We start from the raw sequence: 12796 nt of genomic DNA, 5'->3' as shown, positions 1-12796 counted from the left end.
AAGCTGAGGAGAAAGGGAAATAAATGTTATAAATAAGGGGAAAAGTGTAGCCACAAATAGCCTCATAAAAACAGAGCTGAATATTTAACTGATTTCAGGATACTGATAGTTCTCTTGTTCAAAGAGTACTTTTTAAGCATAAAAACTATTGATGAATTCACAAAAGAAAACAGGCATACATGATTACACACAAATTAAAATTTGAGATACTTCAAAACTGTCACAAACACAATTAAAGAGCCTCCTAGGGAAAATAACAATCAAAGCATCGTGAGACAGCACTGGCACACCAGTAGTGGTCGTGTCACTTGCACAACTGCTTGTGGCAAATGACATGGCAGTGTGTATCAAGAGCTGGAAAAATGTTAAAAACCCAGCACACTTACCTCAAGACAATAAGTTGCTTCTTGTTCAGAGATTTATGCACAATAATGTTTATCATGGGGTTAATTATTGTTACAACAAAAAATGAACAACTGAGGTACCCCACAAAGATAATGGTTAAGTAGATTCTAGAACATCTATATGTTGGTGTCTCATGAAGTCCTATGGAGGCTTTGCAAATCCTGAGACCTGAGAATATGACATGATTAAATGCTCTGTATTAAATACTAACTGTGAAAATAAATGAGAAAACCAAAACATAAAACTAGATGATTCCAGATTTGTCTACTCAAATGGAAGGAAATATACCCAAATATTAACCATACTTGTCTTTGGATGTTGGGAATATAGTTCACTTAAATTTTCTTCTTTTTGTGCTTCTCTGCTTTCCAAATTTTCCACACGGGTATGAACAACTGCTCTAATGAAAACGTGGTCAATGATGTTTAAACAAAGATCTAAGTTCTACTTTGCAATAAGTCTAGAAGGTCAACCTGAAAGGTTGTTTTTTCAGATCTTTAGGATTTGACCTTAACATGTTTCCCCTCCTGCTTTGGAATCAGTTACACTGGAACAGAGTAATCATTTTGATCAATCAGTCACTGACATTTATTGAGCACCTTCTAATCCCTGGGTCTTGGTTTGGCTTGTAATGTGTGCTATTCAAAAAGTGTCACTTCCAAAATTGTCTTCAATGAGGATAATTTCAGGGTGGGCTGCAGGGTTTCACAGGTGTCTATATATCTCTGCACACAACTCTGGACCCAATTCTCTGTCCTCTTCGCTGGCATGTATGTATGCCAGATCTCGCTCCTCCAGGTCTCCATGGGGGCATCAAAGTGCAGTGCTGTGGGCAGCACAGTCTGCTGCAGGAGAGAATAATGATGCCTTTCTGTCTGCAGAGCACTCTTGCTCCTGTTTTGATGCCTCAGTATTCGTCTGCAGAGACATACTTTGAACATTGCACATGGGTGTGCTCTGTGCTCTTTGTGGTCTAAGTACCTTAGTAGAAAGACGGTGATTTCCCTGAAAAAGGATGTCCAGTTGATCACATTGGAAGTCACAAATCATTTTACATTGTCACTCACAAGAGCACACAGTGGTCTGAAATTAAGCACTAAATCCAGGGCTTTCTGTACAAGGAAGTAGCCATTTCAGAATCATGAAGTGAATCTAGTGCTGGGACTTCAAATGCCAATTGTCAAAGACTTTATTCATGTGGAGTGTGTTCCAGCTAAAACAACTTGTCTACAAGTCTCTTTTCTGGGTTAACAGAAATGCTAAAATCGAAACAAATTCTAAAGGGAGAACTGTAATATGTGTGTGTGATGCTTCACCTCCTATGCATTTGTACTGGTAGTCTTCTCTGGACCTTCCCATGGCATGCTCACCACACCTGTGCTAGAAGCCTTGCTAGGGGCTCTTGCACAGAACCTCCAACCCTGACAAAACTAGTCTCCAGGGATGCTTTGGGAAAAGCCCTTTGCTATGGCACTTGCTGTGTCAAATGGACATTGAGGAGCTTATGAAAACTGAGTTAGGGTCTTGGTCTGTGCCTGGAATCAGAAGACCTGAGTAGTCTAAGGAACATGGGCATCCCCCCTCCCAACAGCAAGGTCAGGGTTCCACACCTGGTCAGGGAAGCCTTTTTTCTAAATGAGGGAACATGGCCCCTGATGTACAGACTTCAGAATTCAGCTAGGATGGTTTTAAATACCTGCTTTGTCGTTCAATAGCTATAACAATGGAAAAGTTGCCTTTCTGTTTTTCTTTTTTTCTGTACCTCGGATTCTTCCTCCATATAACAGGAATATTAAGAAAAGCAGACACCCCAAATTACCAAACCCATCTTACAGGATAGAGTTAAATGAGATACTTTGGGTAACTTCTGATGCACGATGAATACTCAATAAATGATAGTTTATAAAAGCAACAAACTAGCAATGCAACCAATTTAGAAAATTCCCTTTTCCCTATGCCTCTGTGTTCTCATCTCTAATACCAGAGAGCTGGCCCACATCACACATGGGACCCCCTTGGCCTCCGAATTTTCATGATTCTCTGATCCTGCAAGTAGAGCAGGAGGCATTAAGGAAACTGAAAAACGCTGGGGAAAGCATCAACTAACTGCAACAGGAAATCCGAGTCTGCAGCGCCATCTAGCCCGCTCTACGGACACCCCTCTGCAGTTTGTCTCCAACACTCTGGAGTGTCTTCCTCTTTTTATTTTTTTAAAGTATAATTACCAGAGCTTATGTTTCGCAGTTAATGCTGTCAAGCCTTTTAAACTAATTGGTCTTTTATAGAAAATTTAACTGAAAATTAACACATCTTTTAATAACATTGCCTTAACTTTAATGGCACTTTGCCTTTCGTTTATAATTGCTCTAAAATTGTCATTTTCCATGTCATAGCTGCCATTTTTTATATTTCCTAGTTTTCATGGTGTAGATTTTTATTTTTAGTATTTTCTTTCATGAGGGATGAGAACTATTTGATTTTTTTCAATGCTGGGCCTGCCTGGCCTGATGTGACAGCAGTGGCATATTCTGAGCCTGACAGAACGTAGTACTGTGTGCCACACTGGTGCTGATGCGCCACACTGGTGCAGAGCCACACTGGCTCTGTACTTGGGATGCAGGAGTAATGTGTTTATTACCTTATTTCACATGGCACTGGCTTAGCACAGGCTAACCGAGAACTTGGTCTCCTCCATAACACAGTGCAGGGGCTGAGCCTTTCATGGAAGGACAATTAAGAGGGTAAATCATGTTTGTCCATCTTCCCAAGGTCACATTTGCCAGTGGCATCATAAGGATGCCGGCAGTGTCCAAAAGAAGGTGCATCCTCTAAGCAAGACTGAAATGTCTAAGCTTAGTCTTAAAACTTGACCAGATGTGGTCTCTGAACACAGAGTACAAGGTGTGGCTGATGGTCTTGCCTGTCTGACTGCTTCTTGTATGTCCCTCTCCCATATGTACCACGTTCCAACCACGATGGTCTTCACCTACTTCCTCAGACAAAACCCAGCTCAGCACTCCTTTCCAGCCCTTGCTCTTTCTTTGGTCTGGGAAAGCTAGTCACTCTCATCTCTTCTGATTTTTCAGTGTCGGTTTCAAAGTTACTGCCTGAGACAGCTTGATTCTGATCACTTTGGCTATGACAGGTCTCCATACCTATTCATACTACTTCATAGGCTTCAGATCAGCTATCCCCACCTGGCAGTCCTCATTCACTTACTTAGTTACTGTTACTTACACAGCTACCGCCCACCAGAATGAAAGTTGAAACAACATGAGGGCAGGGTCTTCATCTGTCTTCTTCACTGCCAAATCCCCAGCATGGAAAATAGTGCCTGACATCTAGTAAGTGCCCAAAAATGTATTGATTAATAACAATAAGTACATATAGAGCTTGTCATGTGCTAAGTTCTACACTAATCACCTTACAATCTTAACTCATTTAGTCATCTCAATGATCCTATGATGTAGGTACTATCATCACCCCATTTTAAAGATAAGAACACGGAGACACAGAGAGGATAAGGTAACAGAGACAGTAAATGGTGATGCTGGGATCTGCATCCAAGTAGTTTGGCTCTTGAGTCCATGACTGCTCTTTCTAGGGAGGGTCCTGGTGAAACTTAAATTGAAGGCAAGGGTAGGGGGATATGATAGGTGTGTGGAGAGAAATCTGAATCCTCAGGTACCTGTTTCAGCTCTAACTACAGAGAAGCTTTTTTTCATTGTCATGTGTGTGTGTGTGTGTGTGTGTGTATGAGCAGAAAGCCGGTGTTCTTCAAAACACATTGTTTAGTTGTGATCTTCTTAGAGGCATATGCCCATAAGCACAATTATTCCCTCTTGTCACGTGTTTCTGCTGTTGATTTGTAGGAGAAAGCCATGAGGCCGTGCCGGGAATATCTCTATCTGTTCCAGCAAGATTGCCTGTGATGAATCAAAACATTATTCTTTTAACAGATGAAGCAGTAAGCAGCAGGAGTTGAGTTATAAAGGACAATGTTCAGGGAATGTTTAGACACATGATTAAATGGCAATTCAGGGAGGAGTGCTAGAAAGAGGAGATCATCAACATCTAAAGACGTGTGTGTGTGTGTGTGTGTGTGTGTGTGTGTGTGTGTGTGTGTGTGTTGTGACGTTGCTTATAGTGAAGGCCTGAGATGGAAGCTCCCCGCTGGCTCCTGCTGCTTGGGGGAGTCTCACTTTCTCAGTTTATATTTCTGCCCCCTCTTTTAGTTCCTCCTAATTACTGCCTTGGTCCTGGAAGACCTCCTTTTTTATTAAATAAATTTAGGTTGGGGATTGCAAAGAAATCGCATGTAAGATTTTATCAGAAGGTATAGATCCAATTGGATCTGTTGAACCAGACCCAGTTCTCAAGACCTCACTGTGAAACTTGCTCATCCTAGGCAATGATAACAAGGCCTGGAATTGGATAAGCATTTTGGTTAAAGATTTGAAAAGTTACTATCAGTGGATCAGTTCAATATACATCTTGCTTCAACACTTAGACTGAGTTTATTCACATTATTGCCCAGAAGATCAGATACTAAAGCTGGAGTGCCTCTCACAGTTCCAGGCCCTCAATAAATGATGCTGCTGATGATAATCATAATGACAGTTACTAGATTTCTGACACCCTTTTCTCCCAGGCTGGAATTCAGAAGAAATGCTACACACAAACTTGTGTCCACACATGCCTTAGCTATCCTCTCTCAAACATTTTGGTTACGTTTCAAAGGAGATTAGAGATGGCTTTAAAAAAATTCAAACCAACTCACTTTGATTTCCCATCTGAGTTTCCAAGAGCTGATGCCCTCATGCTACTGTAGACAGATAACCGTGCAACCCAAATCCAGATGTGCCCTCCCAGCCTTCCACCCATGGCCACCATGTATCCCCTTGCTGTAGAAAGCTGACATTCTCTGGTGCTCAAAACCAGTTTTATTCCTTAGAACCAGGGCTGGCTTCATGGGTGTATGGCCTGTGAAGTCACCCAGGGCCCACCCTCAGAAGGACCCCTCACTTGGTTTAATACTCAGCTGCCACCATTTAAAAATTCTTCATAATTTCTGAAAAAGTGGTCTTAAAAATTAGGTAGCTGGTCCTGCCTGGAATATACTGAATGCCTGATATGTGCAAACATAAATAATTTTATAAATTTCAGTTAAAAATTTAATAATGTATTTGCAATTCTGACAAATGTATTATAAACAGTTTAATATCTCAGTGAGAAGAGGCTTCTGTAATCTCTCTGATGAGGATCAGAAGTAAAGTGAAATTTTTAAAGACATGAATTACATAAATCTGTTGGAAGCTATATTTGGAGACTCTGAGGACCATTTTAAAAAATATGTCAGGGTAACAAGCATATCCTCTAGCTCCTATGATTCCTTTCAGCCTTGTTAAGGAGTTTGCCCAAATTGAGCCCTGCATCTCTCACAGGTAGAAAGGTTAGGCTCAGCATCCTCAGGCCATCAGGAAGATCACAACACCTGGGAAACCAAAAGAACCCTTCCTTAGGGACCATTGCCTTTCCTTCTTGGCTTGGAAAGAAATGGTTATGGCATGGAGCCCAGTTAGCCTTAATTAAGATGAATGTAGTTTCCTAATTATTTTTAAATCCATAATCCTGATTTTTAACTAAAATATACTTGCAGTTGGACCACATTCAGGAATATGGAATAACCTAAATTAGTCTTTAAAAGCTTTATGTTTTTTCTTTCTTCAAATAGAATTCCTTTTGGGATTTTCTTTAATGAATAGATGAGAATAATGCATAATTAGCATATCAATTGTTGTTTAACACATTCAGGAGAATAGCCTTGTGAAGCTCTTTAAGAAGTGTATGTGTATAAAACTCTCTGAGCTATGTTTATGATTTTAATGTGGTCAATAAAACTCTTTTCCATGGATTCTCCAAAAGTCAGTATTTATCCAGTCTATGTCGTATTTTCAAAAGCTGTGAACTTGAGAATTCCAAAATGAAGAGGCTTTTCTATATAACAAATAAAGACACTCAGTAAGAACACATCACAATCCCCAGGTTATAACCCATTCTAGTGTCTGCTTTTGCCTTTTATAGTTCAGGACGGCTCCGTTAAACTAGGAGCTACTTTTTAATTGTTCTTTGTTTTTGGACTCAAAAGTGAAAAAGAAATGCACATCAAGTTACAGAAAAAATCAAAGATGCTTTTGATCCTTCAGCTACCACTCAAGTCCTTCCCTGCAGCAAAGAACAAGCCAGGCCTGGCCCTCGTGCCTGGTCCTCTCCCAGGACTTATGTCTCAGTGACTGGCAGCGACCTAGAGTTACTTTTGACACTTTGTTCTCTTTCACCTTCTGCTCATACACAATCTATTCCCAAATAGACTGACAAACGCCACACAAACCCATCCACCTCCCTCCCGCTGTGCAGCTCTATCCTAGTCTGAGTTAGAGAGCCTCTTACTCAGACTTGAGCCTCTTACTCAGACTTCTGGCTGTCCTCTTGCCTCTGGAACCATCCTTCACACCCCAGCCGAGGCAGTCCTTCTAGAACATAAACCTGATCACACTTTCCGGCTCAAAACCCTTCAATGCCTCCTCATTGCTCTAAAGAAAAGGAGCAAAACCATGAAAATGTGTCCAAGGTCTTGCGGGTCCAACCCTACCTCCTCCCCTCTTTTCCCTCTCTCACTCAGGCCCAGCCCCACAGGCTTTGTCCAGCTTCCTTCAGACTGTCAGGTTCCATCCCCACAGGCCTTTGCATCTGCTTCCCTTCTTCCAGGGATGCTTGTCTCCACAAAATCTGCCTTCTTTAGTGCTCAGAGTTTGACATAAAATGTGTATGATGTTTTTATGGAATCTCTCTCTCTGATCCAGAGACCAGGTCAATTGCTCACCTATATTTATTCACAGTCTTTCTTGCACCTTCAAGAATTTATAATCCAATGTTTATTTGCGTGATAGTTTGGTGCACATTTGTATCCCCTTCCAGACTGAGAGCTTTGCCTGGTCACGCCCTCCCCTGTAGCTCAAGCTCCAGCCCCGTGCCTCTCCTGTGGGAGGTTGGAGGAGCTCCACTCCCCATCCCACACCCACTCACCGCACTCATGAGTGAGTCCAGGACGCTGACGGCAAATGCTGTCCCACATGCAAATGGCTGCGTGAGGTACAGTTCTGTGTCAGGGTCATCGTCATCGTCTTGGTCCAAAAACTGAACATTAGTATCGTTCACTAGAAAAAGCATAAAATAAGAATTAGCTCCAAATACCAAACACAGGCAGTGAAGCCAGAGAAAGAGCAGGCTGCTGGTTTAGAAACACTGAAGTCACTGAAAAGGAGAAAAGCATGGGAGAAGCCGGGGATAGGTCTGGGGGCGGGGGTCAGTGGGACTCAATGGACTGCTCCTATGTGATTATTCAAGTTTCCAAGGCCCGGAGAGCAATAACTTCAAGCAGACTTGCCCCATGGCAGGCTGCAGGAGGACTAGAAGACAGTGCTGGTCAGTCCTTTGGTATAGTTTTAGAATCATGACCCCGAAAAACACCCTAAAGTGTTTCTTTGGTAGCCAAGTCCTTTGAGAGATAGACGTATTTCAAGGATGAGTAGCCACAATTAGCCATGCTGGTTTAGCCACAAGGAAAAGAAAGCAATTTATCGAGAGTGAAGAGCAACTGACTGGGAGCACAGCAGAGGCAAAGAGCAAGGAATTCACCCACAGGCACAGCCCACACCCTGCCTGGGGATTGGGCTGGGGGGTGGTGGTGTCCCCAGCCCTAATTCTGGGCCCACATTCAACAGGCCCTGGTTATTAGAAAGGTGACCCCATGTGGGATGTCTCCAGGGCTGTCTCCAGCTGTTTGCTGACAACTACTTGATCTGCATCCCAAGGTGCATGGGGATGCCCACGTTCTCCCTTTCCTCTTCTGAATAGCTCAGTCTTCTCTCTATGCTTCATCTTAAGCAGATGCAACATTTGATGCTGTGTCTTGTTTCCATCTGAGGATTCCTCGATGACTCCTCTGGCACACATGTGCAGACTGATTGACTGTATCACTGAGATGTCTTTAACTTATTAAAAATTAAATGACAAATTAATTTCCATTCTGCTCTTGACTCCAGAAACGATCAGCTTTGCAGAGCAAGTAATGGGTGGGGGAAGTGTGTGGTTGGGGAAAAATAAGTGCTCATGATTTCTGGAATAATTATCATGCTTTTAGAAAAAGAATAGATGAGGTTCCCTTTTTTCTGATCCCTTTCTAAAAGTATCAGCAGCGAATTCTCTTTCTTAGAGTTACTGTTTTAATTTTTTTTCCCCAAAAGTAACTTTTTGGATAACATTTTTATAAGTTGTTTGTTTATTATGTGAGGCAGAATAAATGATAATAGGATAAAAAGCTAGACATGAAATTATTTTTAAATGACACTTTCCCTAGAGAAAGATTCTAATGGAGAGAAATCTTTGCTCTGTTCTTCCAAAGTTTATCACGTCAGGGTCCCCCCGCCCAATACCCACTCCGCCCCCGCACTGTCACTGCAGCACTTGCATCACAGGCTGGAGGGTGAAAGTGCAAAATGCAGGATCTGACACTAACTCCTTCGGGCAAAGTACCTCATCACTGCACACCTTTGTTTCTCCCTCTCTGTAAGATGGGGGGAGCTAACAGCAGCTCTTGTGAGGTTGTCAGGACGCTCCTATGATATTGTACTTGGTGAGCCTGACCCTGCACTTGATACTAGCTGCTCTCAGGATCACCTTTCTGACATTAAATGTTCTGTGCATCCACTATGTTATAGAAATTCCCAGCCTCCTTCCACCCCTTCTCAGAAGCCCGTAAAGCCTTTCTCAGGGATCCTAGTAGGAACAACTTGTATCTTTTCCCTCCTCCATCCACTTACCCAAAAGCATGCTGTGGACCACAGTTTAGTCTTCCTGCTTTGTAAATCAGAAAATGTGAACCAGGACAACGTGCAGAGGATGTGGTTTTAATCATTTGTAATAGCTGAGGAAGCCCTGTGCATTGACACTCCAAAATGAGAAGCATCTGTTACCCGTTTTCAAAATGTTGAGGAAGGGTTGGTATTAGACTTCAAGGGGAAGTAGCCCCAAGTAGGGAGAGATAACTCTAGATTTTCAGTGAGCTAGGGATTGGTCTGAGTCATTGGAAACAAACTCCAGGGCATGAGCCAGGGTTCAGTGAAGACCCTGTGTGTTGTTTGGGGTCACTCAGTATCAAAAGGACAGTGTTACTCTAACGTATCACAGAGCAGTCATTACTGGGTGCTAGGAGGTGATTAAAACAATCAACCCAATATATATGAGGTCAAATACAACTGGGAAACAGGCAGGTTAAACACCTTTAAAGATTTTACTTCTTATGGGACTTCTAGGGACCTTTGACCCACAGACATCCATAGGGACTCTCCAAACAGTTAAAGACTGGAATATACTACACAGTTTAAAAGACCTATTCAACCTCAGCATCCTCTGTGATTTTCAAAAGGCATTTTACTCACTTGGCATAACACAGAAGACATCTCAGAACATGTAGTAGGTAAATAGTAAATATTTGTGGGGACACAGGGAGGGGATGCAGTCAGAGGACAATGGTATGATTGCCAAAGATGGTCTGACCTCTAGAAATAATGGACTTAAGACAGAAGGTAAAGGTGATGGGAACACACAGGAACATGGAAGGTTCTCTGAGCTAGTGGAAGACATTAGCTTCCATAATTGAAGACATGACCCTCTGGTGAGGGACAGAAACTTCAAGAGATTCAAGGATGCTCATCAAATGCCTGAATTGTTGCCTCTGATTTGGGGCACCAAGCCTCTTCTTTTCTCTTCTACCAATCAAGATATCTTAGCTAGCTGGCAGCATGTGAATCCCAGACAGAAAAAGAAATTCCTGGCACTGATGATTCTGAAATTCTTCTGAACATTCCTGAGATGGAGACATTAGAATGAATTTTTCAAGCACAGGTCTGGGCTGCACAAGCTCCCGGGGTCTCCTATAACACCAAGGTTCTGAGGAGAGCAGTCCCGAAACCTTGGCTTTTAGCCAACTTCCCTAAACGTGAAAAAGACACCTCTTCTACTGCTGGAAATAAAAAAATAGCGTGATACTTCTTGACCTGAGTGAATCTGTCCTGATAAATAGCTACATCTACAATAATGTAGTGCTGAGTGGTGGACAATTTATTCCTTAGTTTCTAGACACCTCGCAAGCAAGATTACTGTGTTAAAAGCTGCTCTCTTATTTTGAAATATATTTTGGGGCCTAGAAAATGGCATGTTAGTTTCATTTGTGAGTCATTTGAAGGCAGGTGCTTCCTACTTCTCTATCCACCCCTCTGCCAAGCGGCACTTTCACTGTCTCTATTTAGAAGATCAATCCCCAGGTCTGAGACCTGCTGCTGATGGGTGCCTTTCAAGGAGTTATTAACCAACTTGTAGGAAATCATGGAAGGTCTTGACAAATGCAGTCATGACCAAGCCCTTCATCTTCCTGATAAGTCCACTCTGAGTGTCCCCAAGAAGGCTCTGGGCCAGCAGGGTGGGGGTCAGAGCTCAAGGATGTGCCCCAGTGGCTGCTAACCTCATCCTTGGCACCCTTCCTGAAATCTGACTTTGAAAAGAAAAGGTCCTCTAGGAGCTGGTTGTTTTTATGGCTTCAGAACCAGAGCTTCTGAGAAAGGGCCTAGTACAAAAAAAAATAAGGCAAATAAAGTCAGAATAAAGGGAAATAAACAGCTGGAGGGAAGGCACCATCTTAGGTTTCTTATCTTAAAATTTTTATATTTCTCCTTTGACTTCCTCTGAGAGCTGTGAAGACATGTCAGTCAAATTGACAGTGTGTTGGAAGAGGAATATAAGGGAGAAGGCGGGAGAGCAGGGGGACACACGGAAAAGAAAAAAAAGGGCCCAGGCCAAAGAAAATGAATTAGAGAAAAGATGCTTTGAAAACAACTGCCAGGTCAGATGGGTGTGATCAAAGGTTTACTGATGCTGTGTGGGGAAAAAAAAATCATTAAGAAAGGCCAGAACAAGACAGTCGATTCCAACCAGAGCCACAAATAAAACACATTCAAAGCAGTGCCATGGGGTAGCCGTTCTGTTACAGCCAGTGAAATAAAAAACAAGCTGATGATGGTTGGAAACACCAACAACAGAACAAAAGGAGATACTGATGTGAAGGAAAACAGTGCTTCTTACCCAGTTCAGTTATCATTAGAATGTGCGTCCCACTGTTTTTTTCCTGATTGACTGATACCAAAGGCAACTTGCCAGGCTTAGCTAATTGGATACAGCATTTAAGGGTTGGGGAAAGGGAGTGGAGGAAAGTACAGAAAAAGAAAAGAGTGAGGGAATAACAGAGGAAACATTCTAAAGTAAAGGCACCCAAGACCTGGATCTCAGGTTGGTAATATTTGTCTTGGAGGAGTGGTGGTACAGACCACTTGGCAGTTGTGCAAATTCATAAGTAGAAGCAGGGAGTGTTATGGCCAGGTTAACAGTTGAGTTCCAACAATCATGGTCCTCAAAACTCCATCATTTTGGGGGGCCCAAGTGGCATTCACAGAAAATGGCATTTGTCTGAGCAGTTCTCTTAGGGTAGATTAAGTGTAGAGTTACTAGCTCAATGCTTCTCTTCCGTTCTCAAAATGAGGTTGGCTGAGTGAGAGCTGAAGCTTTTAACCTCATTGGAGGGTTCTGATTATAGGACCTGTCCAGAGGTGCTTGAGTGAAAATTACCAAGAGTCCTTGGACTATGCCTTTCCTCCCTTCCTCCCCCTTCCCTAATTTATGCCCCAGTTTCAAATCCATCATCTCATACTCCTTGGAAGCAGTGACCAGCATGAAGGGAACTGTCTATTCATCTCAGAGGAAAGCTAGATCAGTTTTCCCTTCAGCAATCTGATATTTCTGTGCATGCCTTTCTTCAATCTCCTTCCAATCAAACCCCACTAGAGTTTACTGTGCTGAAGGAGCTAAAAAACAGGCTAACTTCCTCATATCTGACATGATTGGAAAAGAGAACCAAAAAGTCTGCCCAAAGCCGACATTCACCCCTACCTAATTCAGTAATGATGGGGATGTTGACCCCAGTCGTGATGGATGGCTGACGTAACATCCCATGCACTGGGCTGTTATCTGGAGAGGATCTATCCATTCCTGGAGGCGTGAACCCTAGTGGGAAATAAAAAGAGAAGGGAGAAAAATCAGAGGTGTGGAAAATTTGGAAATAATGAGAGTTCAGGGTACATCCAGAATCCAAAAAAAAATGTAGTTTATGCATTATTTACAGGTCAACAATTAGCACTTCCAGGATAAACTCTGATGAGCTGTTTTGTTGTTGTTTTTTTTTTTGAAAGAACAAAGTAGGAGACTATCATACATAATTCTA

At 42.4% G+C, this 12796-nt stretch overlaps 1 protein-coding gene across 33 annotated transcripts in view; it reads right to left on the bottom strand.

The window, feature by feature from the left end:
- The window catches only part of KCNMA1 (potassium calcium-activated channel subfamily M alpha 1), a 739251-nt gene that overhangs the window by 30423 nt on the left and 696032 nt on the right, over nt 1-12796 (bottom strand). For 21 of the 33 annotated variants that reach the window (XM_045841896.1, XM_045841897.1, XM_045841898.1 and 18 more), the window contains 2 exons: nt 12466-12579; nt 7492-7622 (listed from right to left, as the gene is read on the bottom strand). In XM_045841896.1, the coding sequence (XP_045697852.1) occupies nt 7492-7622; nt 12466-12579 (245 nt within the window). Of the gene's footprint in view, nt 1-7491; nt 7623-11604; nt 11686-12465; nt 12580-12796 lie in introns of all 33 variants that reach the window. The other 12 variants (XM_045841891.1, XM_045841892.1, XM_045841893.1 and 9 more) reach the window with 1 other exon arrangement.

This window comes from Phyllostomus hastatus, unplaced genomic scaffold (assembly GCF_019186645.2).
Source record: "Phyllostomus hastatus isolate PE091 unplaced genomic scaffold, TTU_PhHast_1.1 phas_contig_38, whole genome shotgun sequence".
NCBI classification, from domain to species: Eukaryota; Metazoa; Chordata; class Mammalia; order Chiroptera; family Phyllostomidae; genus Phyllostomus; species Phyllostomus hastatus.
Note: the sequence above shows the minus strand (reverse complement) of the source record. Positions and strands in the feature narration are given on the sequence as shown.